The sequence below is a fragment of the Carlito syrichta genome, unplaced genomic scaffold (genome assembly GCF_000164805.1).
Source record: "Carlito syrichta isolate Samal-C Ts95f unplaced genomic scaffold, Tarsius_syrichta-2.0.1 Scaffold309408, whole genome shotgun sequence".
NCBI lineage: Eukaryota > Metazoa > Chordata > Mammalia > Primates > Tarsiidae > Carlito > Carlito syrichta.
Genome location: NW_007253504.1, coordinates 274,022 through 300,150, shown reverse-complemented (window position 1 = coordinate 300,150; position 26,129 = coordinate 274,022). Strand labels below are relative to the sequence as shown.

Below are 26,129 nucleotides of genomic sequence, written 5' to 3'. Positions count from 1 at the left end.
ATCCACTCATCTCAGCCTCCCAAAGGCGCGGGATTGCAGGCTGAGCCACCGAGCCCGGCTTTCCTGAATCTTAATGTGTTTATTTCTTTGGCATTAAGACAGATTTTTCTTTTTTGGTCTTTACTTGAATAAGTTTTTTAAGGTAAAATGCTTGCTGTGTTATACACAAAACCTCAGAATTATCCATAAATAAACAAGATAGTAGCTTGTGAATATTTTTAATTTATAAGCAAAGCATATAAGCCATCAATAAAAATCATGTGATTATTGTTTTTAAAATAACTGATGATAAAGTATATACATATCCCATTTTTTGCCTTATTGCCTTGTACTAGGAAGGACAGATATTCAAACACTTTTACTTTCTTTCTTACAGAGATCAAGAAAATGAGGCCCATAGGAAACAAGTGACTTGCTCAATCAAAATAACAGTTGTGGTATATGTCAGAGTGGATGTCCACCCAAGGTTCTTTTGGTGCCCGGCCAGGTACTTTCTTCAGGTGCCTGTTTCAGTTGTCATTTATTTTCTTTATTTAAAAAAAAAAAATTGGTATATGCTATTTACTATATCAGGACAACAAAATACATTTTGGGTAGATTGGTTGAAATGTGACATTTAATTTCCAGTTATCTAGCAAAGCTTACCTGTCTAGAGCTTCAAATTTTTTTTGGTTATATCAAATAACTATTATCCTTTGTGAATAATTTAAAAGAATATCTACCAGAAAATGTAAATATGCTTATATAAAAGTAACATTTACTGGGAAAGGTGGCTCACACCTATAATCCCTGCGCTTTGGGAGACACAGGCAAGATTGCCTGAGCCCAGGGTTTCAAGACCTTGTCTCTACAGTAAATCAAAAAATTAGCTGGGCGTGGTAGCACGTACCTGTAGTTCCAGCTACTTTGAAGGCTGAGGCAGAAGGATCGCCTGAGCCCAGCAGGTCAAGGCTGCAGTAGCTGTGAGCCAATACCCTCCAGCCTGGGTGACAGTGAGACTTGAAGTCAAAAAAAAAAAAGTTATATATATACTGTACACACATATATATATAAAATATAAGCATACTGTAGAAATGCCATCTTATGAGAGAAATAGTTAAATGTTTTTAAGACTTTATAAAAGTTTAAAATTTTGTTCAAGGTAACTTTATATGATTAAGGTAAACACAGTGAAATATTTCATAATTTTTATTCTTTTTTTTGTAACATAGAAGAATACATTTGTCCCTTGGTATTCATAGGAGTTTGGTTCCAGGACCCTCTCTTCATCGATCCCAAAATCTATGGATGCTCAAATCCCTTATATCAAATGCTATTTATTTGCATATAACCTAAGCATATCCTCTTACATACTTTAAGTCATTTCTAGTTTACTTATAATACCTAATACAATGTAAATGCTATGTAAACTGTTGTTATACTGTATTATTCAGGGAATAATTACAAGGAAAAAAGTCTACATGTTGTTCAGTAAAGACAAAACTACCCATTAAAAAATATATTTTTGAGTCATAGTTGTTTGAATCCACAGATGTGGAACCATGGATATGGACTGTTGATTATAATGTTTAATAACATAAAACAGTATTCACAATATATTCTTTAGTGCAAAAAGTTATAAAACAAAATATTATATGACTTCATTTTATAAGTAAAATAGATATAAACACGAAGAAAAGGGTTGAAAAGATACTCATTAAAACATTAACTAAGCCGGGCTCGGTGGCTCAGCCTATAATCCCGTGCCTTTGGGAGGCTGAGGTGAGCGAATTGCCTGAGCCCGCGGGTTCGAGACCCGCCTGGGCAGCAAGACCTCATCTCTACAATAAATCAAAAAATCAGCCGGGCGTGGTAGTGCATGCCTGTGATTCCGGCTACTCGGAAGGCTGAGGCGGAAGGATCGCCGGAGCCCAGCAGGTCGAGGCTGCGGTGGCCGGGAGCGGCCACTGCACTCCAGTCTGGGCGACCGAGTGAGACTCCAACTCAAAAAAAAAAAAAACAAAAAACATTAACTAAAGTTATTGAGTCGTGAGTAAAAGAAAATCTAATATTCAGCCAGGTGCAGTGCCTCATGCCTGTAATCCCAGCATCTTGGGAGGTGGAGGCGGAGGTGAGAGGATTGCCTAAGCTCTGGAGTTCAAGATCAGCCTGGACAACTTGGCAAGACCTCATCTCTACAATAAATCAAAAAATTAAGTCAGTGTGGTGGTACGTGCCTGTAGTTTCAGCTGCTTGGTAGGCTGAGGCAAAAGGATTGCGTAAACCCAGCAGGTTGAGGCTGCAGTGGCCATGAGTGTACCACTGCACTCCAGCCTGAGTGACAGGGTGACACTCTGGCTTAAGCAAAACAACAAAAAAAGTCTATATTCAAGAGTTTAAAAGACCATACCCACTACCTGGAGATTTACTCTCCATTTAAAAAAAAAAAGCTGAGCACAAGTGGCTCTTGCCTGTAATCCCAGCACTTTGGGAGGCGGAGGTAAGAGGATTGTCTGAGCACAGGAGTTCGAGTCCAGCTTGGGCAACTTGACAAGACCTCATCTTTGTGATAAATTAAACAATCAACCGGGCATAGTGGAGCAAGCCCGTAGTTTCAGCTACTTGGAAGACTGAGGCAGAGGGTTGCCTGAGACCCGCAGGTAGAGGCTGCAGTGGCTGTGAGGGTGCCACTGTACTCCAGCCTGGGCAACAGAGTGAGACTCTGACCGCCCCCCACAAAAAAGAAACAGAAGCATATAAGATATCTCATGAAACACTAGTTGGGTGTGGTGGCTCACTCTTGTAATCCCAGCACTTTAGGAGGCCGAGGTGAGGGGATTGCCTGAGCCCACGGGTTCGAGACCAGCCAGGGCAATTTGGTGAGACCTCTTCTCTACAATAAATTGAAAAGTTAGCCAGACGTGGTAGCACACACCTGTAGTTCTGGCTACTTGGAAGGCTGAGGTGGAAGGATTGCCGGAGCCCCGCAGTTCAATGCTTAGGTGGCCATGAGCTTAGGTGGCCATGAGCTGCACTCCAGCCTGGAAGACAGAGTGAGATTCCAACTCAAAAACAACAACAACAACAAAAACCTTAATATGAATTTACAGTTTTCAGAAAAAAATTGTGCATATTATTGCAATGCAAATGCTACCCTAGGTTATAATCAGTCACTGGGTCTGCTGTGCCAGAGAATCATTGTATTAGAAAATTTGCTTTAAAGATAGTGAACTCTTTGTGGAACGGACTCTGACTTACTAAACTGAATCAACATTATCAAACATAAAACTGGCACAGGGGACTTAGGAAATAGTTGCTAAGCAGAAAACATTTACTTTTTATATTATTTTAATTGTTCCTGCCCTTAAAAACTGAAACACAATGTTGTAAAAATGCTGTCTTAAGAGCAGAGGAAATAGAGGATTCTGGGAGGAAAAGAACTATATTACTAATGAGTTCTGTTACAGTTTTCTCTCAATAAACTCTTATTTCATTCCAGTAATAATATTCAAAAGGCATTTTTCAGTAGATATCAGGTGCCCTCTTGCTACCTTAAAGCATCTTTTTGCAAGGGTGAAGTGGGAAGAAGAAAAATGTTGAGAGTTCAGACAGCTCCAACTAAAGAAGTGTATGGAAGGGTTCGGAAATAAGGTGGTAAACCATTGGTGATTATAGGCAGGTCAAAGTATCAAAAGCTTGGGAGGTAGGAGTGGGCATATTATGAGAATATGAGAGATGAAATGAGATTAGCAGAGTACAGGGAATGCACCCTTAGCATGTTATGAAATACATTAAACTGGGGCTAATGAGGACCCATTGGAGAGTATTGAGCAGAAGGTTGATGACTTCAAATTTGCGCTTTAGAAAAAAGCACTCTAGTTGTGATTTGGTTAGTTGATATTTGAGAGTGAAAAAGGAGCCTTTTATAAAGTTGTTTGTTATTGTATTGCAGTTCTATCATAGTAGTAACATTAACAACAATGATAGTATTAATAGCTATTATCTAGAGAGTATGTGGTATGGCATCCCATCTCTTGACTAAACTGAACTCTTTCAGGACAGGAACCCAGTTTTACTCATTGTTGTAACTCTAGCACTTAACGCTGTGGTTTGCATGTAGTAGATATCCAATTAATATTTGCTAACTTGACTTGAGCACAATGTTGTAAAAATGCTGTCTTAAGAGCACTAACTAAAGTATTATTTTAAAACCTTTTTTCTAGGAGAAACATGAGCCAGAGGCTACTGAAGTTGGAGAACTTGCTACGATTTCACACTATTTGTAGGCAACTTCGCAGCCTGGGTCAAAGAAGAGCATTATTAGCACAGTGGAGGCATGGGTTTTCATCTGCTTACCCCGTGTGGACAGCTCAGCTGTATCCCCTGCGCAGGCAGACAGACATGCTCATCGGGGCTGCTTTATCTCAATATAGACTTCTGGCAACAAAAAAGGTAGTTACAGATTTCTATCATTTATTGTATTATTTAGTCTGAGATGAAAGTGCCTAGAACTATGAGTAGAAATCAATTTTGAGTATTTTGTCATTTATAGAGTATTTCTTACTTAATTCTATACTCCAGGTAGTGGAACTTTTTGAGGAAGGGAAGCTCTGACTATTTGTGTGATAATGCTGATACATTTGATTACTGGGAAATTATAACAGTGAATTAAGGGTGCAGGATTTTTTATTTTGGCTTAAGGTTCACCTATTTATGGGAGTGTTTGTTGGTAGAAATAGTAGCTGTGATTATGGTAGCTATTCCAGAATAAATCTAAAATGTCTAAACTTTTTTCCTCCTTTTTGCTTATGTTTTGATTTTTCATAGGAAGAAAGACCAAGGAAACCACAGTTGTCTTCAACAAAATCTAAAAAGGAGGTAGAAGTATGGATTGGAATGACTGTCAAGGAGCTGGCCAAGGCGATGGAAAAAAACATAGGTGAGCCAGATGATTTTATAAGGAAAAATATGGAATGTGAAAGACTTAGAATTTAATTTGCAATGAGATTAAGGCATTCAAGGATAAAAACCAGATTGGTACTTTAAAATGATGTGAAGTCATTCCAGTATTTTCCACTTTAGGTCACAAATCCTAATTAAGTTTCTCAACTCTTTGCCAAATGTAGTTCTCCAAGATTTTGCTTTCAATAGAAATAGAAAAATATTTTCTTACAGGAATTAACCTTTCTTAAAAATTTTGTGGGCTAGTAGAATAAATCCAAAGAATGTTTTAGGATTGAGGAGCTATACTTATGTATATTTCCTTTGTTTTTCTAGAACTTTCTGATTTCTCTTTTTCTTTTCTTTTTTGAGTTGGAGTCTCACTCTGTCGCCCAGACTGGAGTACAATGCTGCTCTCGGCCACCGCAGCCTCGACCTGCTGGGCTCTGGCAATCCTTCCGCCTCAGCCTTCCGAGTAGCCGGAATTACAGGCGCGCGCTACCACACCTGGCTGATTTTTTGATTTATTGTAGAGATGAGGTCTCGCTGCCCAGGCGGGTCTCGAACCTGCGGGCTCAGGCAATCCACTCACCTCAGCCTCCCAAAGGCGCAGGATTACAGGCTGAGCCACCGAGCCCGGCTTGATTTCTCTTTTTCACTCATTTTGACAATATCTGTAAGGCCAGCAGAAAAATATTTATAGTAATAGCTATAACTTCTCATAATGGAGCACATCATTGTCACATCATTGTCATTCCTTCATTGTGCCATGGATGTATTTATTACCAATTTACAACTGTGGAAACCAAATTTGAGTTTTCATTATAAACTGATATTAAAATTCAGTATTTAAGAAATAGTCTATTATTGTGGCAAAATAAAGTGACAAGTGAGGCAGACTCTTGGAAAAAACAATTAATAATCGTAACTCACATGTGAAGGGGGAGGTTGGGAAGGGGTGGAGGAATGAAACATCATCTATCACATACAATGTGCACAGGTAGGGTACACTTAAAGTCCAGACTTCTTCACCATTATACAATGCAGCCATGTAACCAAAACTATTTGTATCCCCTAGAGCTATTGAAATACAGAGAGAGAAAAATAATAACTCGTATTTGTTGAACTGTTAATAGGTACCGGTACTTTATTAACTCTGAGGTAGGTATCCCTATTTACAGGCCGAGAAAGTTAGGCACGGAGAGGACAAATAATAGCTTCTTTTTATGCCTAGTCTGGGGTAGAGCTGGGGTTTGAACCCAGGGGATATGGCTCTGAGCACTTGCTGTTATTCACAGGCCAAATTGTCTCTCAATAATCATTTTGTAAATTATGGCAGAGGTAAACTTTAAGTGTTACCACTTTTGTTACATGTGCATCCTGACAAAGAATAGAAAATTAGCACACTGGCATTTTTATAACTTTGCAGTTGGATTATGCAGTCACTTTGTAACAAGAAAACATTAAGAAAATAAATGGATATGGCTACATCATTCAGAATTTTTCCAAGGAAAACAGTATTAATAAGACTTTATCAGCCGGGCTCGGTGGCTCAGCCTGTAATCCCAGCACTTTGGGAGGCTGAGGTGAGTGGATTGCCTGAGCCCACAGGTTCGAGACCCGCATGGGCAACTTCACGAGACCTCATCTCTACAGTAAATCAAAAATTAGCCGGGCATGGTAGCGCACGCCTGTAGTTCCAGCTACTTGGAAGGCTGAGGCGGAAGGATAGCCGGAGCCCAGCAGGTGGAGGCTGCGGTGGCCGGGAGCGGCCACTGCACTCCAGTCTGGGTGACAGAGTGAGACTCCAACTCAAAAAAAAAAAGACTTTATCAGTAATGTTGATGATAAGTTTGCTTTTAAAAACTTTTTATTATTTGCAATTTTCAAGCATATGTGATAGGAATGGGGTAAGCTTAAATGTATGCATAAGTCAATGACAGCATTGCATAATATACCATTTTATCCATAATACTTGAATATGTTTCTACAAAAGTCTGTTCCTTTTTTTAAAAAAAAGTACCCCCATGCTCTCTGCACACAGAGGAATTAACCATAATTACTTAATATCACTTAATAAATAGAATGATTAAAATATAAATTTAGTCCCATGGAGAACTGTTCTGAACCCTAAACTGATTAACTAAGATTTAAATAAAATTTATCTATTTGAAGTTTATTTAATATTGAAATATCTTCTGAATTAAAGGTAATTTTCATGTCCAGGCATGGTTGCTCACGCCTGTAATCCCAACACTTTGGGAGACCGAGACGAGAGGATTGCCTGAGTCCAGGGGTTCTAGACCACCCTGGGCAACTTGGTGAGACCTCGTCTCTACAATAAATCAAAAAATTAGTTAAGCATGGTGGCAGACACCTGTGGTTCCATCTACTCGGAAGGCTGAAGTGGAAGGATTGCCTGAGCCCAGGTCAAGGCTGCGGTGGCCATGAACATTCCACTGCATTCCAGCCTGGGTGACAGTGAGACTCCAACTAAAAGTAAAATAAAATAAAATTTAAAATAGATAGTTTTCAGCCGGGCTCGGTGGCTCAGTCTGTAATCCCAGTGCTTTGGGAGGCTGAGGTGAGTGGATTGCCTGAGCCGGTGGGTTCGTGATACACCTGGGCAACTTGACGAGACCTCATCTCTACAATAAATCAAAAAATCAGCTGGGCGTGGTAGCGTGTGCCTGTAGTTATGGCTTCTTGGAAGGCTGAGGCGGAAGGATCGCCAGAGCCCAGCAGGTCGAGGCTGTGGTGGCCGGGAGTGGCCACAGCACTCCAGTCTGGGTGACGGAGTAAGACTCCAACAATCAAAAAAAAAAAAAGATAGTTTTCATGAGGTAATTATTTTTAATTTCTTTATATATTAGCAACATGAATACATTTTTTCCTCCTCTCTTGAGTCAGTTAATTAATTAATATTTCTGGATGAAGTATGTTGAATACTTATCTACAGGTAAGTATTTACTTACATCTTGAATAAAGATAAAATAGTATGTCAATACCATAAATACCTCTGTTTCTGATACAGAGGGGGAATAAGATTATCTCTATGTGCAAGCTATCTCTTAAAAGTTCAGGATAACATATTGGAAAACTAGTAACTGAGTTATGCATTTTTAGCATTATTAGAAACAGCATTGTTTCATAATTTTTATGTTTTGAAAGAGTTTTATAGTTATCTGAGAGCATATCCACATAGGAAGTTTGAGATGTATCATTCTTAAAATGTGTTTTCTTGGGAAAGAATGTGGTGAGAAAATAAACAGGAAGTAGTTTTTTTGGCATTATGGAGTAGTAGCAGAGGCTTGCTGGGGCTGGTTTGCATGTTTGTGAGCTCATTGCTAAATTATAAGGAATTATGTGACCTGGTTGTTGAACACGATCATTTAAAAAAATTAAATAATAGAGATAGTAAAAACTCTTCACTTCCTAATTATTTTCCTGCATTTTACTATTATATATATTCTTGAGGTTATTTATGCCTATTATGTTTGTGTGGCGGAAATACTATATAATTGTGCAACTGTACCTCTCTTCCCATCTCTGCATTCAATGACTTCGTGTTGGTAGCTTGAAATCAACCATAGCAGATGTATTTGTATCATGGAAATTAGGAAATTCTATAAATTAGGGATTTTTTTTTTTTTTTGAGTTGGAGTCTCACTCCATTGCCCAGGATGGAGTACAGTGGCACACTCATGGCCACCCAGTGTCTGTCTACCTGCTGGACTCTGGTGATCCTTCCGCCTTAGCCTTCCAAGTAACCAGAACTACTTAGTAGCATGCTACTAAGCCCTACTATTTATTTTATTTATTGTAGAGACAAGGTATTGCCAAATTTCCCAAGTTGGTCTCGAACCTGTGGGCTCAGGCAATCCACTCGCCTCGGCCTCCCAAAGTGCTGGAATTACAGGCTGAGGCACTGAGCCTGGCCAGGGATGTATTTTTGAGAGCCTAGTTATTAAACATTTATCAGCACACTACTGAATAGGATGTTCTTTTTGCATAATGTTCTACTTACTTGAGGATGCCTTTTTTTGTATGTACTTTTAAAATATATTTGTCTAGGGTAACTGGAAATCTGGAACATAAAACTACTACTACTATTTCATTACCATTACATATATATTTATTTATCATCCATGGGAAATATGACTGAGATTAAAACAAAGCACTTTAAAATATTTTTCCTGTATTTCAAGACTTTTTGGATACCCTAAGTAGATATATAAAGAAGTAAATAAATTGTGGGGTGTGTACTGAGAGATACATACTGTGTATGTGAATCCTCGTTATTTGTGGATTAGGCATTTGCAAAGCTTCCTTCTCATTAAAACATATTTGTAGCTCAAAATTCAATACCCAGGGTGATTTTGCAGTTATTCTTGGACGTGTGCAGAGTGGTGAAAATTCTGAGTTACCTGATGCACTCGTTCCCACCTGAGATTGAACAAAGTGATACTCTGCCTTCTTGTTTCTGCTCTCATACTATAAATAAGCATCCTTTTTGTGGTTTGTTTAGTACCACATTTTTACGCTTTTTTGTTGATGATTTCGTTGTTCAAAATGGCCCCTATGTGTAGTCCTGAAATGCTGTCTGATGTTCCTAAGCACAAGAAGGCTGTGATGTGCCTAACAGAAAAAAATATGTCTTAGATAAGCTCATTCAGGCATAAGTTATAATGCTGTTGGCCATGAGTTCAATGTTAATGAATCAAGAATATGTATTTTAAAAAGTATCTTTAAACAGAAACACATAAAACAAGATTATATATTGGTAAGTTGATGAAATAGTGACTGGAGCTTGCAGGAACCCAACCCTGTATTTTCCCTCAGAGCAGTGGTTCAGTGTTTGCTGAATCAGTTTATTTATTTATTTATTTTTGTTGGGGATCTCACTCTGTCACCCCAGCTGGAGTGCAGTGGCTTGATCACGATGATCATAGCTTATGGCAGCCTTGGCCTCCTGGGCTCGGTGATCCTTCCACCTCAGCATCTCAAGTAACTGGGGCTACAGGTATGCACCAAGCCTGGCTCGTGTGTTTTATTTATTTATTTTTTGTAGCAATGAGGTTTCGCTTGTTTCCCAGGTTGATCTTGAACTTCTGGGCTCAATCAGTCTGCCTGGGCCTCCCAAAGTGTGGGGATTACGGGTATGAGCCACTGTGCCAGGCCTGATTCAGTATTTGTGGTGACTTCATAGAATACAACTATTACAAATAATGAGAATCAACTGTGTGTACACACACACATTTGTATATGTGTGACGTATGTGATGTAAGTTTTTAAAGAAGTAGACTATGGTTAACTACTGTAAATACTAAATTTATACACTATGCAATTTAATGTTTTATCGATGATTCAGATGGCTTAGAAAGTACATGAATATGCAAATATTTATGAATATGCAGAAGTGTTACTTAATATAAATGCATCATTTGTGATTTGTTAACGTTAAAGAAACAGATAGTTTATATAGTTAGTTATCTCATTGAGTGTACTGGTTATATTAGCACTTTCTTGAGCATTTAATTCATGATCGTAAAAGGTTTTATTTTATTCCCATCAGATTATATATATGAAGCTTTATTGAACACTGCTATTGACATAGATTCACTGGAAGCAGACTCACATTTAGATGAAGTCTGGATCAAAGAAGTGTTAAGGAAGGCAGGGATGAAGTTGAAATGGAGCAAATTAAAACAGGACAAAGTCAGAGAAAATAAAGATGCTGTGAGAAGGTAAAACTTAACTGTATGCATTAGGGGAGGGAGACCATATGGTTTTATTTACACTTTCAATGGAAATATTTACCTTAAAACTTATTTTGTAACTTAAATGATATGTGAGTGTGGAACAAAGTTTTCTTCAAAGTGCTTAAAGCATCAGAAAGTATATTCAGGTTATTATAAAACTTTAAGGTTTATTTTTCTTAGTTTGCTGAGAGTATGTATTGATTTGAATTTTAAAATTTGATTCAGTTCTGCTCATTGGTATGAAAATGCCAACTGTAGGTAAGCAATCATTAAATATTCTTCCATAAGTCATCATATGAATAGGCGGGGAAAATAGTTATGTCAAATGAAAGCTGAATGTTGGGTTTTATTGCTAATGGTAGCTCACAGAGATAACTGTGAACCAGTTCACAGACTATCAAGTGTTTCTGATATTTAAGAAATGAAACTCCTTTGCTGTTATTTATAGGCCCCAGGCAGATCCAGCTTTATTAACCCCAAGGTCCCCAGTTGTTACTATAATGGGCCATGTTGATCATGGGAAAACGACGTTACTTGACAAACTTCGAAAAACTCAAGTGGCAACAATGGAAGCTGGAGGCATCACTCAGCACATTGGTGCCTTTCTTGGTATGAACACAAATTACCTTACAATGTGCTTGGGAACCCCACTTATTATTATTTTTTAAACCAAATGTCATAATATGAAATATACAAATGCAAAGTAAAAAGGAAGGCTAAAACTTAAAGCCATTGGTTTGATGAAATGTACAGCAAGTGCTTAAGAAAGGTTATATTGTACTTTCTATGAGAAAATCATGTCGTCTTTTTTATTCTAGCTCATTCTTAGTTTAATTTAATGTGCCTAAAATTTGTCATTAAATAATTATGTTTATATAACCTCCATTGACAAGTTGTGATAATGTTGCTGATAAGAATATTATAAATAATAGTACCCTTTACTGGATACCTAGCATGTGCCCAGCATTGTGCTGAGCACCTTATATGCTTTATCTTTTTAATCTTGGCAACAACATCGTGAGGTAGGAATTAATATTTGCTTTTACATATAAGGAGGCTCATAGTTCTTTGGTTTAAATAACTTGCTCAAGGTATATAACTAGTAAGTAGCAAAGCCAGGATTTAAACCCAAGTTTGTTGGACTCAAATTCTGAGCTACTAACTACATACTGAATTGCCTTTCTGTGTCAGGATAGTTGTGCAGCTGTGGTTTGCTAATGTATGGGTAGCTGCTTTTTAGTCTTGCTTTTGCTCCAGAATAGATAGATATCAGTTGGTACCTTTATGAAAGCAGTTGTATTCTAGAAATATGAAAAATTTTAGTTTGAAATTATTACATGGAAAGGAAACCCTAAAAGTCTCACTAGTATCTTCACTTTTCATAATGAAATGATCTGTGTTGTTCTGATTAAGATTAATGGAAGGAGTAAAATTATTTTAAGGATTTATGGATTATATATGACAATATCGTATATGTTTCTTTGTATTGAGGAAGTACATATTTGAGTCCTTAGTGTTCTTGTATCTGTTTTCACAGTCTCTCTGCCTTCTGGAGAAAAGATAACTTTTCTTGATACTCCAGGACATGCTGCTTTCTCAGCAATGAGAGCCAGAGGTGCTCAGGTCACTGACATTGTCATATTGGTTGTAGCTGCAGATGATGGGGTGATGAAACAAACTGTAGAATCTATTCAGCATGCCAGAGATGCTCAAGGTACTGTATGGTTGACTTACATGTATAAGGAAGGAAGGTGCTTTATTTTTTTGTTTGTTTGTTTTTGAGTTGAAGTCAGTCTGTCGCTCAGACTGGAGTGCAGTGGCACGCTAATGGCCACCACAGCCTCAACCTGCTGGGCTCAGGTGATCCTTCCGCCTCAGCCTTCCAAGTAGCTGGAACCACAGGCACACGCCCCACGCCCAACTAATTTTTTGATTTATTGTAGGGATGAGGTCTCGCCAAGTTGCCCAGACTGGTCTTGAATTTGTAGGTTTAGGCACTCCTCTTGCTTCAGCCTCCCAAAGTGCTGGGATTACAGGTGTGGGCCACCGTGCCCAGCTGCTTTTTTTTTTTCAAAGGATCTACTAAATAAAGTCACAGTTCTGGGGTCATTGACATGTAGCTCATTTAATCTTCACAGCATTCCCAGGATTATTATACCTGTTTTACAGACAAGCCTCAGAGATAGTGAAATTGTTTTACCACAGACTTATAACTGAAAATGTGTAGCAGGATTTAACTTGGGACTTGTGACTACGAGTACATTCCTTCCTCTACTGTGACTTTTTATTTAAACTATTTTATTATGGAACATTTAAGCAGAATAGAATAATGAATTCCTATGTATCCATCACCTAAATTCATTAGGAGTTGCATAATTTTGTCATCCCTTGTTCATTTATTATATGGAATTCTTCTCTAAAGAGAAACTTTCCCTTCATCTACTTTAAATAAGTTCTTATTTGATCAAAGGTATAAAATTTAAACATTTAGAAAATCACTTAACCATCTTCTCCCTTATGTCTTCATTTAAAAATTGTAATAATAAGCACCACACATACACATAGACATTCTGTACATTCATTCATATTCTGATATGACCGTATACCTACCCCCCCATAAATGTACCTGATGGAGTGTCATATTCCCCCCAAGTTTATTGACAAGAAAAAAAAAGTTGAGAATTACTGAACTAGCCCAATTCTTTCATCTTACAATATCCAACAGCATCTTACAACACTAGGCCCAAATGGCAGCCAGAGAACTCTTTTCAATTTTATACAACTATACAGCTAAATTGCAACATATCTGCATTTGGACTGTAGATCATCTAGCTTCCGTTTTTAGTCTCTTTCCTTTTTAATTCCTCAAAACCGCCTTGTTGTAATATACTTTGTTCTTAACGGTTTTAGGGAATATATGGCAGACAGAGAATGATTCTAGGCAATACATCACAAGAAGAGAGAGAGAAATTTGTCAGAGATCTCTTAACAACTCTTGATTGAGATAGGATAAATTCATTTACTATGCTTTGTACACCTATTCTTTTGGTTCTTATTAAGTTCAAGCTCATCGATATAGAATGTACTTTTTCACAGTAGTAGGTTGTGGATTGTAAAACTTTTTTGTGTCTCAATTTCTGTTCCTTTGATGCTTGAAGAAATTGTAGAGATGGTGAGATACAGTGAGAGAATTATCTCCTAGAATTTTGTGTGATTTCTCCAGAGTAATAGCAAGTAGATAAGAAGATTATTTGGTCTCCATTCATTAAGCAAACACTTATCAAGAGCCTACTATGTCTTGGTTACTGAACTAGGTGTATGAATAAAGAGTTGCTGTAATTCCTAAAAGAAAATTGCAACAATGGTACTTAGTTTCAACCCAGGATGAGATGTTGGGTTCAAACAATAAGTTATGCTGGGCTCATGCCTGTAATCCCAGCACTCTCCGAGACTGAGGCAGGAGGATCACTTGAGGCTAAGAGTTCAGGTCCAAGGCGGAAGGATTGCTGGAGCCTAACAGGCGAGGCTGCGGTGGCCGGGAGCGGCCTGCACTCCAGTCTGGGCGACTGAGTGAGACTCCAACTCAAAAAAAAAAAAAAAAAAAAAAAGAGAACCAAGAAACCCTGGCCTATACAGATCATTAAAAAAAAACTAGCCAGACTTGGTGGCACACGCTTTTAGTCCTGGCTACTGGGGAGGCTGAAGCAAGAGGAACACTTGAGCCCAGGAATTTGAGGCTGCAGTGAGCTATGATTGTGCCACTGCACTACAGCCTGGACAACAGAACTGTCTCTAAAAGAAAAAACAATGGGTTAATAAAGAGGCAAATGGTCTAGTATTATTGAATTAGAATCTTCTCATGATTCTTTTAGGGTGAGATTATCTGTAATATAGTTACTGATCTTGCTTTTAGGTTTAAGGATAGGCCTCTTTCTACCCAAAATACAGTTGACCCTTGAACAATATGGGTTTGAACTGTGTGAGTCCACTTATATGCGCGTTTTTCAACCAAACACAGATTGAAAATACAGTATTCATGGAACTTAAACCTTATACAATAACTTTTCATATACATGGTTCTGTAGGGCCAACTGAGGGACTTGAGTATGCACAGATTTTGGTATATATGGTATGGGGAGGGGAGCATGTCCTAGAACCAATCCCCCTAAGTATGGCAGACATGACTGTATTATTTTTTAAATCATCTCAGGTGTCGGTTCTTAATTCAGAATCTGCTTATAATAACAGTTTTAGCAACTCGCATCTAGAATCCTTTATATGCAGAGAGGAGAGTGAGTGGTGTGACTCTAAAGTGGGTCTTTGTGGTCTCTTGTTAGATAAGTATATCCACTGAGTAAAGAGAAAGCTATAGTACTTTGGTGTCTCACTGTGAATACCTGGAATCAAAGGTGTTGTCATGCGCACTTTTCTTGATCCCTTGATCCCTTTCAGTTCCTATTGTCCTTGCCATAAACAAATGTGACAAAGCTGAGGCTGATCCTGAAAAAGTGAAGAAAGAGCTGCTGGCTTATGATGTGGTGTGTGAAGATTGCGGAGGTGATGTACAAGCAGTGCCTGTCTCTGCACTTACGGTAAATGTGGACACCTCAGATGGGAACACTACATAAAATACACACAGTGCATTATACCTAAAGAGCATTTTGACATACATAATTGTATTGTTTTTAAAAATTCTCTGGACACTAGGCAAAGATGGTATCATTATCCTGGTCTGGCAAATTAGGCTCAGAGTCAGTTACCCAATGGAGAGTCAGGTCTAAATCCTTTTTTTTTATCATAAGATACTTAGAATGAGGAGACTAAATGGTGAATGATGTGGGTAGGGATAGGGTAACAGTAGGCTAAAGACTGTTGTAACTAGACATGAAATCCAGTTGGTAATAAAAATTCCTTTATTTCATGCCTTTCATAAGTAAAAAAGCTATAGAATAGGCTTTAAAGCATTTAAGAGATTTAAAATGTCAAATACAAAGATTAAACATCTGAATTGATTTTGTTATTGATTGGATATTTCTATGGATTCAATTACTATAAGTTTTATAATGTTATTTTTGTTGAGTCCCATTTTCTTTAATATTACCAATTATTTTTTCTTGGATGGCAAACTCCAAGGAAGTTCAGTACTTGCCTCATATCAACATTTTCCAATTCTCATATTCTACAGAGGTTGCTGCTAAGTAGCACTTTCCTTTTTTGTCATTCTTGTCGTATTCCAAGTTAATTGGAATTAACGGTTAATTTATAATACAGACTTTTTTCCTGAACATCCACTGAAGGGATGGTGCTATACTCAACTTCCTTCCCCCCAATTAAATCTTATTTTGTCTTTGTTTTTCCTCAATTTGTTACCTCCAAGATGCTTAGAAATTATGCCTCCATTAATAGTAAAACTGTGCCTCTTTTCCTCTGAAATTCATAAAATGCCATTATACTTCAATTGTTATTGCACTCTGAAAGCCAGATAGCAAGTTTGCTACAATAAGATTAAAATATTTGAAGACTTGACCACCTTTTCTGCCCAATACCATCAGAGGAGTAGGTTGATAAGCTGTTAGGAGGCATAGCAAGATTCCTAGGAAATAGAGGGAATTGAGAGGGGCAGGGAGATAAGGTGAGGCCTTCTTTTCCAAGACACAGAGAAACAATGCCAGCTCTACTTTTGGGAGCGGCATTTCATAAATTGGAATAAATACTAGGAATAAGTGGGTGGGTAGCAAAGTATTTGGTCAGTTTTTCTTACAGTTGTCTGTGGTTTTATACTGCCTAACAACTGTGGGCAATCTCTTACCTGACATGGAGAGTGGGAAAATCCCTTGCCCATCAGTTTCAGTTCCATCACCAGTTAATTAGCTGTGTGATCTTGGAACCCTGGAGAGCATAGTAAACACAGATCATGGTAGGTAAAAGAACCATCTACTCTGGCATCTTTTTTAGTTGAGGAAAGGAGACCCAGGGAGGTGAAGTGAGTTTTCAAGACTGCATAGTTGTCTGGTTGCAGGATATGGCTTAGAGCCTGGGTCTAGCGAGTGCTTTCTTTCCTTATTTTAATATATATATATTTATTATATGTCTTATTTAATTTAATTTAATTGGCTCAGGCTATTCTTCCACCTCAGCCTCCTTAGTAGCTGAGACTACAGGTGTGTGCTACCATACTCAGCTAATTTTTCTATTTTTTATAGAGATGAGGTCTTGCTGTGTTGCTTAGGGTAGTCTTTAATTTCTGGGTTCAAGCAATCCTCCCACCTCAGTTTCCAAAGTGCTGGGATTATAGGCATGAGCCATCACACCCAGCCTGGTTCACTGTCCTGATGAGCTACAGTTAGTTAAAGCATTGGAATTCTGAAAGCAACAACAACAAAAAGAAAGAAAGAGGAAGAAAACACAATTATAGAGTCCGATGAAGGAAAAATAAAATGAATAGAGCCATGTGTTTATGAAAGAGTATTGGGCAACCCCTTTGGGTCCCCTCCCACTGTGGGAGCTTTTCTGTCCTCTCAATAAATCTTGCTTTCAAAAAAAAAAAAAGGAAAAAGAAAGGGTATTAACAAGCCCACCAGTGGTCATCCTTTACAAAAAATAACGATTTGTTTCTTGCAAGATCTGTCCTTGGCTCAGGATTTCTTGCTGATCCGTCCTTCCCTTCCTCCTTTCCTTCCTTTTTTTTTCTTTTCTGCTCCCTCCCTACCTCCATTCTTTCCTCCTTCCTTCCTTTCTTTATTAAATTTGGTAATTGATGCTTTTTTGCCTAAAGAGAAAAGTATTTAACTGTTGAGGATTATTTTGCTTTCTGACCCTGGTATTTACATTTCTAGATAATATGTATTAATGTATATTAACAACCTTTGTTGTTAAAGGGTGATAATCTGATGGCTTTGGCAGAAGCAACACTTGCTCTTGCAGAAATGTTGGAATTGAAAGCAGATACCACTGGCCCAGTGGAAGGAACAGTAATAGAGTCTTTCACAGACAAAGGAAGAGGGTAGGACTGTTAAACTGCTTGCTTTTTTACAATTTTGTTCCATGGTTTTTGTGATTTAATTATATAACAATATATTATTTTAATTGCATGTAATTGTTAGTTCAGGAACAATTTTTGAAGCATTTGTTTTTAAAAGTATTTTATTAACACAAGAATACAAAAATATAGTTATTATCAGTAGACCTTAGCAGGTTATCTGTATACATCTAGTAGTCATATTCAGATGACTTAAGTAGTTCAATTTGTTTGATTTTTTTCCTCCCCCCACTGACTTGATTGAATTGGTAAAGCCACATAGATAACATAAATTGGAATGAAATACCAATAGCTGCATTTTAGGGTTTGTAAATTCCATATGATCTTGCTCATTACCATAATATATTAAAAGGTCTCTGAAACGGCATTCTTGAATTTTCCTACCTATCAGCAAGAGAGGTTTTCTCATTGCTTTTTTTTTTGAGTTGGGCTCTCACCCAGTCTGGAGTGCAGTGGCACGGTCACAGCTCATGTAGCCTGGACTTCTTAGGCTCAGGCAATCCTTCCACCTTAGGCTCCTGAGTTGTCGGGACTATAGGTACATGCCACCAGAACTGGCTAATTGTGTATGTGTAGAGATGAGGTTTTACCATATTGACTAGGCTGGTCTTCAATGCCTAGGCTCAAGATCCTGCCTTGGCCTCCCAAAGTGCTGAGATTATAGGCGTGAGCCACCACACCTGGCTTTCTCATTGCTTTATATTCTTTAATAGCTGTGAGTAATCTCTTAGCTGACATGGAGAGTGGTATAGAAAATGGGTTAAGATTCTGTCAGAACACCCTGCTCCCTCTCTTAGTATAACCTTACAAAAAATGCTTTTTTGTTTGTTTTTTTGGTCGGGTTCTCACTCAGGCTGGAATGAGATGGAATGATCAAGGCTTAACATAGCATTGACCTCCTTCCACGTCAGCGTCCCACATAGCTGGGATTGCAGGTGCATCAGCACACCCAGCTTTGAAATGTTTTCATAGTATGAAAAACTACTTAAGAAGTTGAAAAGTGGTGGAATAAACCTTGTGCATACATATGTTTATGTATATTTAAACCTCCTGAAGATATCTTTGCTCTACTTAAGGATGTCCAATTATGTCCTGATTATGGCATTAAAAACACTCTTATTTTCATTTTAGTCCAGTTACTACAGCTATAATTCAAAGAGGAACTTTGAGAAAAGGCTCAGTTCTGGTTGCTGGGAATAGTTGGGCAAAAGTGCGCTTAATGTTTGATGAAAATGGAAAAACAATTGATGAGGCCTATCCCAGCATGCCAGTGGGAATTATAGGCTGGAGAGACCTTCCTTCTGCGGGAGATGAAATTCTTGAAGTAGAATCTGAGGTACATTGAGCTTAATTCCTATATAAGACATGATATAATGATTTAATATATCAACCTGTAATGTTATACCAAAGAAGTGTATTAATGTTAACAAATAATTCTAGTTTACAAGAGACTGTGAGGGGGCCAGTTGTGCCATTTTAAATGTATTAGACTATAGAATTTTTTTAAAATTTGAGGTTTTTTAAAATTAAATCATTTATACACAAAGCTTCCGAATTAAAATTTTACATGTTTCTTGAAACTTATAAGTTGTTTCATACATGAATTAAACAAGTTTCATAATGGGGGAAAGCACAGAGACTTTTTAACCTAGTAGTTATTGGTGTTTATTCATAAATAATGCCAGCTTTTCCCCTGTAAAGTCCAGGGCACGTGAAGTTGTTGACTGGAGGAAGTATGAGCAAGAACAGGAGAAAAATAAAGGTGATCTGAAAATAATAGAAGAAAAGCGAAAGGAACACCAAGAAGCACATCGGAAAGCCCGTGAGAAGTATGGCACTTTGCACTGGAAGGAGAGATCATTTATAAAATATTTAGAAAGAAAAGAACAAAAACCCTTAAAACCAAAAGAAAAAACAGAACGAGATTCAAATTTGCTTCCTGTGATTATTAAAGGTGCCTTTTAAAAGATTTTATTTTATAACTCATTTTTTGAATACATGTATTTCTTTATTTTCACACTTAGGTTGAGCCTGTACATTTAAGTGAAAATTATTTCAATATTTTGGGAGACATTTTCTTAGTCAACATATTTCTTGCTGACTTTGCCATAAATGTTCATAAATATACATTTGGTTCATTATATTAAGTCAAGTAGATATTTGTAATACTAAGTTTAAATAAAAGTGGATTTAGTGATAAATGCCATTTCTATCATGGCTTTAAATAGATTATTGTCATTTTTCTGTCTGCTGATGCCTAACTCTTAATATCAACATTTTAAAACCTTTTCTGTATTTAGGTGATGTTGATGGTTCCGTTGAGGTCGTTTTGAACATTATAGATACCTATGATGCTTCACATGAGTGTGAACTAGAATTAGTACATTTTGGAGTGGGTGATATTAGTGCAAATGATGTTAACCTTGCTGAGACATTTGATGGTAAGGATTCCATTTCTTATTTGTTAAGCCGTATTCCCTAGATCACATTGTGAACTGTCTATTTCTGTCTTTTGTTGCTTAGCTTGTCACACCTTTATGCCCATCTGCATCACTATTCCTGCTATGGTCCAGTCCTAGCTAGCAAGTGGGACTGAACAGGATGTGCAGTATTGCAGCCATAACTCTACTTGTTGCAGTTGTACTGCAACCTTGCAACCTTAAGGAACTATTTCAAGACTGAGTAGTGTTTCTTGATTTTTTTTTTTAAGTACCATTACTGCACCCTTAAACTCCTCCTCCTAGTTCCCCATCGAACCCAAGGTTGGTTCTCTGTATCTTTCATTAATTTAGATTTCTGAATGATCTTAACATCAGCCTATTCATGACTTCTGGCTACCTATCTTTGTTAATTTATAAATCATATCTTTATGATAAAAGCTTATTTTAGCTTTAAATGCCTAGACAACAAAGAACTGTCTTTATTAGTTGAACTTATGATATACAAAAGGGGATTCATGGCTGTCATTTTAAATAAGTTCAGCACCCAGTAGTTAATCATTTAGGAAAGAGTTACTTTTGAAACCTGACTTGATTAGAGTTATATGTCACCACTATTACTGTAAAGGTATTTTCAGTAATGCATATTAATTCAAAGTATTTTGTAGGCACTGGCTGGCCTAGCACTGTGCTATGTAATGTAGATAGTATATTGAATGATTTCTTAATGATAAGACTTTCAGGGTGATTGTGTTTTTCTCAAGTTAACTGTTTGGATTAATTTTTTCATTCTTTCTGTCTAAGGCAAGAGTGTTTTGCTTCTGCAATTAAATACATTATTTGTCTTTAGGTAGAATGGTCAACTCCATGAAACTTCTTTTTTTTTTTTTTTTTTTTGAGTTGGAGTCTCACTCTGTTGCCCAGACTGGAGTGCAGTGGCCGCTTCCGACCACCGCAGCCTCGCCTGCTGGGATCCGGCGATCCTTTTGCCTCAGCCTTCTGAGTAGCCAGAATTACAGGCATGCGCTACTACGCCTGGCTGATTTTTTAAAAATTTATTGTAGAGATGAGGTCTCGCTGCCCAGGCGGGTCTCGAACCCGCGGGCTCAGGCAATCCACTCACCTCAGCCTCCCAAAGGCGCGGGATTACAGGCTGAGCCACCGAGCCTGGCTTGAAACTTCTTTTTTTAAAAAAATTATTATTTACTTATTTATTTTTAAGTGAGAAAGCATCATTTATTGAGAGGACAGAAAAGCTCCCACAGCGGGAAGGGACCCGAAGGGGTTTTCCCCATGAAACTTCTTTTGCATCTTAAAATAACTCTTGAACTTTACCCATTAAGTCACTATTTTCTCCCCACCCCTTTAAGTCACTATCTTTTGGCCATCTAAATACCTAAATGTAATCCACAAAAACTATAGGCATTAAGATTGTAATAGAATTATTAAGATAAAGCAATAATATTTCAGTACTGATCAGTTTTTGTTTTCTTATTTCTCTGGTATAAACCAAATTTTTGTTTAGCATACTGCCTTGCATATTCTGGACACTTAAAATAGTGTTTCTTGAATAAATTGATTTAAAATCATAAAGAAATTTTCCTTGTTAAATAAGCCACAATACAACTTATAAAATTCTTTCATTAACTTGAAAATTTACTAATTTTGGTGAGAAAAAAGTCGTAGAATTTCTTAACTCTCCAAATTGCTATTTTTACTTAATTTACATACAAAGAAATAAAACCATTTAGATTTGAGTTTCAGCTTGAAAGACACATGATTATAATGCAATCTTTGTGCTACTTTATTGATTGTATTTGTTTGTTAGGTGTTATATATGGCTTTAATGTGAATGCAAGCAGTGTTATCCAGCAGTTAGCTGCAGGAAAAGGAGTAAAAATTAAACTTCACAAAATCATCTACCGTCTTATTGAAGATTTGCAAGAAGAACTGAGCAGCAGGTTGCCCTGTGGTGTGGAAGAACATCCAATAGGTAAGTGTCCACTGAATGTTACTTCCATGAAACGGTGGCCAAAAAAACCCGGAATTGTTTTTTGGAGGGCAGGCCCTTTGTAGTACACTCAGAATTTGTTTCTTCGGATCAAACGGTAGTTTTTTTTTTTTTTTAATTTTTATTTTGGAGTCAAAGTCTCACTATTGCCCACGCTGGAGTTCAGTGGCACACATGGCTGCCGCAGTCTCAACCTACTGGGCTCAGTAGTGATCTTTCCGTTGTATCTTCTAAGTAGCTGGAACTACAGGTACATGCCATCATACCCAGCTAATTTTTTGATTTATTGAAGAGACAAGGTCTTGCCATGTTGCCCAGGCTGGTCTTGAACTACTGGGCTCAGGCAGTCCTGTTTGCTTCCACCTCCCAAAGTGCTGGGATTACAGGATGAGCCACCATGCCTGGCCTGACATGATAGTTTTTATCTGGAAGTTTTGAGATGGTTGCTTTATGATCTGCAGAAGAAACGTCCTGAGTTGTGGCAAACAGGTGACTGGTTCTTCCATCATGACTATGCATCTACCCATACCACATGAGTATTCGGCAGTTTTTAGCCAAAAATGGCATGAGCCCTGTGCTTCACCCTCTCTATTCACTGAGTGGATGAAAAAAGTCCTCACAGGGAAATGTTTTGCTGATGTGGAAGTTGTGAAACAGAAATGGCAGCAGCACTAATAGGCATCAAAATCAATGAGTCCAGTGGGTTCAAGACCAGCGTGGGCAACTTGGCGAGACCTCGTTTCTACAATAAATAAAAAATTAGCCGAGTGTGGTAGCCTGTGCCTGTAGTTCCGGCTACTTGGAAGGCTGAGGCAGACAGATTTCTGGAGCCCGGCATGCTACTGCACTCCAGCCTGGGCGACAGAGTGAGACTCCAACTAAAAAGGAAAAAAAAAAAAAGTCCAGAAACTGTTTTGAACAGTGGAAAAAGCATCTTGATAGATGCATTGCATCAATTGGAGAGTACTTTGAAGGTGACTGAAGTTTAAACCTGCAAGAATACGTAATTTTTAATAACTAAATTCCAGGCTTTTTTGTGTCCTCATATTCACATTTTAGGTACTATAAATAGCACTTGAAAGCAAAGTTTTCAAGTGTTCTAGAAAATAATTACTACCAAAGGAATTCATTGTAATTTCCTGTGTTATAAACACCTGCCCTGTGTAACATATTGTGCTTAAACCTTGAAGACACAAAGGCACAAATAAGGCAGTAAGAACTTGCCCTCAAGTTTAGACATGAACAAATTATAATACAAATTAGACTAGAATGTGAGGCGTAAAGATTATTAATGGTGTCACAGAAAGTGGTCATTGATTTTGTTCTGGACTGGCAGAAAAATCTACCATGAGAAGAACATTTACATTTCAATATCAAATGTTTTAAAGTAGTCTTTCAAGCAAATCTCTTGGCCAGGTTAAAGGGTGTTTATTTAAAATTAATTGAATCACTGTATTACTCTTTTTTCCTCCCCACATAGGTCTTTAACTTATTTTGGTAATAGTTTTAAATTTCCAGAGAAATTGCAAGAAGAAACTCTTATATATCTCTTACTTAATTCAGCAATTGTTTACATTTTGCCCTCTTTGCCTTTTGCCTCCCTCTAATAGTCATATGATGCCCCCCCACCATGTGAGAGTAAGTTTGCAATACTGCGTCATTGCCTCTAAAGTACATCTGCTAAGCACAAGGATATTCCCTTGTAAAACCGCAGAACAATGATCAAACTCAGGAAATTAAACGTTTATTTATACAATACTATCATTTAATACACAGTCCATATTAAAATTGTGTCCATTGTCCCAACAATGTACTTTTTTTTTTTTTTTGAGTTGGAGTCTCACTCTGTCACCCAGACTGGAGTGCAGTGACCACTCGTGGCCACCGCAGCCTCGACCTGCTGGGCTCCGGCGATCCTTCCGCCTCAGCCTTCCAAGTAGCCGGAATTACAGGCATGCGCTACCATGCCCAGCTGATTTTTTGATTTATTGTAGAGATGAGGTCTCGCTGCAACAATGTACTTTTATAGGTATATGTTTTTCCTAGTCCAGGATCATGGATTATATTTGTCATATATCTCTAGTCTCACTTAATCTGAAACAGTTCTTCCATTTTTGTCTTTTTTTACCTTGACATTTTTGAAGCATACATGCCAGCTATTTTGAAGAATGTACCTTAATTTGGATTTGTGTGATGTTTTCCTGATGAGATTTGGTTTTGTATTTTGGTCCACGTAGATTTATTTTAGGATTTTCTGACCCATTCACCATGATCATACAGAGATTTGTATGTATACAAATTGGAAAACTGTAAGTCATACGAGGGTTTCTAGGAGTAAACAAACATATCAGTCAACACCCTAGAAAACTGGTTCATTATAGTGTGTTACTTCATTATTGGAATTATTGGAAAAAAGATTCATGGAATTAGTACTCCTAAGGGGATATAAATTAACCTGTAGCAAGATTAAAAATAAATCAAGTAACGATAGGTGATCTACTCCAGAAAATATATTGGAGGAAAGCTGAAAACATGATGTTCATGGAGCAGACATTATTTATGTAGCCAAAGATTTTAATGTTTTTATTCCTAATATCGATCAGGAAAGTAAAGTTGATGGAGTCAAGGAAACCCGGACCTCTTTTCTGTGTGAGTTAAGATTCTCCTACTTAGTTCTTGCACTGCATGTCAGAAAGTAGGTATTTCTCAGCGTCTTTACATATTCTGCATATTCTCTTCTTCCTAAAGGTGAGGCCTCTATACTAGCTACCTTCTCTGTAACAGAGGGGAAGAAAAAAGTCCCTGTGGCTGGCTGCAGAGTTCAAAAGGGACAGTTAGAAAAACAAAAAAGATTTAAGTTAATCCGTAAAGGACATGTTATTTGGAAAGGTAAGCAACATCAAAATCTATTTTTATAATAGCATATCCAGTTACCAAAACACAATTGTTACCATCTGAAATCCTTTCATTTTTCATTCCCATAATCCCAGTTCAGGTCATTTTATTACTATTTTAACTCCTAACTGGTCTGTAGCTGATGGGCTCCCTTTGCCTGAAATGTTTATATTGGGTTTTCCCATTCACATTCTGGGTACAATTACATCCTCTGCAAAAAATTTCTACTTTTGAAATGGGAGATTTAGGATTTTTTGTTACAAGCCAAACCTTGCTTACAGCAAGCTTCACTTTGAGGGGATTTCCTTGGTATGTAGACCTATTATCTAATATGACAAGTCTAGAATTTTTGAGACTGTGTTAAGTGTAGTTTTCCTTGTGAGACCATACTGCACATTTAGTGGGTACTTATTTGTTGAATATGCTAACCTTAAATTTTTTTTTAAAGGCTCATTAACCTCACTGAAACACCATAAAGATGACGTTTCAGTCATTAGAAGTGGAATGGACTGTGGTCTCAGTTTAGATGAAGAAAAGATAGAATTTAAAGTGGGAGATGAAATTGTTTGTTACGAAGAAAAGGAAGTTCTAACCAAGACTTCTTGGGATCCAGGATTTTAAAATTATATTAAAAATGTAAATCACTAAATGTTTTGCTTTATTGAAGATAGAAATGTATTATTACCACAAAGTACCTAAGTTGTCCTACCAAGTATTAATATGCTAGAACACAATGCCAAAGTGCCACAAATAGGAAACCTTATTTAAGGATGCCTTGAACTAGAAACCCTGGAAACACAAGCAATATGGCAAAAGAGAATTCTAATGGTTAAATTACAATTTTACCATATGGTAAAAGTATATTACTAATTGTAGTAATCAGAGTTTAATAAACTTCTCCCAAGTGTATGCTTTAGTTGAGTGTTATCAGAACTTTGGGAGGCGGGAGGATTGCTTGAGCCAAGAGTTTTTGATCAGCCTGGGCAGCATAGTGAGATCTCATCGCTACCAAAAAAAAAATCAGGCGTGGTGGTACATGCCTGTGGTCTCAGCTATTTGGAAGG

The 26,129-nt window shown here is 37.5% G+C and overlaps 1 protein-coding gene across 2 annotated transcripts in view; it reads left to right on the top strand.

The window, feature by feature from the left end:
• The window catches only part of MTIF2 (mitochondrial translational initiation factor 2), a 26,694-nt gene extending 980 nt beyond the window's left edge, over positions 1-25,714 (top strand). Inside the window, exons 3-16 of one of the 2 annotated variants that reach the window (XM_008067199.2) lie at positions 377-500; positions 4,203-4,431; positions 4,807-4,918; positions 10,496-10,667; positions 11,131-11,291; positions 12,220-12,396; positions 15,135-15,274; positions 17,561-17,685; positions 18,853-19,057; positions 19,423-19,675; positions 20,022-20,162; positions 21,988-22,152; positions 24,919-25,059; positions 25,514-25,714. In XM_008067199.2, the coding sequence (XP_008065390.2) occupies positions 442-500; positions 4,203-4,431; positions 4,807-4,918; positions 10,496-10,667; positions 11,131-11,291; positions 12,220-12,396; positions 15,135-15,274; positions 17,561-17,685; positions 18,853-19,057; positions 19,423-19,675; positions 20,022-20,162; positions 21,988-22,152; positions 24,919-25,059; positions 25,514-25,686 (2,253 nt within the window). In that variant the 5' untranslated portion in view covers positions 377-441 and the 3' untranslated portion in view covers positions 25,687-25,714. The remainder of the gene's footprint in view (positions 1-376; positions 501-4,202; positions 4,432-4,806; positions 4,919-10,495; positions 10,668-11,130; positions 11,292-12,219; positions 12,397-15,134; positions 15,275-17,560; positions 17,686-18,852; positions 19,058-19,422; positions 19,676-20,021; positions 20,163-21,987; positions 22,153-24,918; positions 25,060-25,513) is intronic. The other variant, XM_008067200.2, reaches the window with a different exon arrangement.
• The last annotated feature ends 415 nt before the right edge of the window (positions 25,715-26,129 follow it).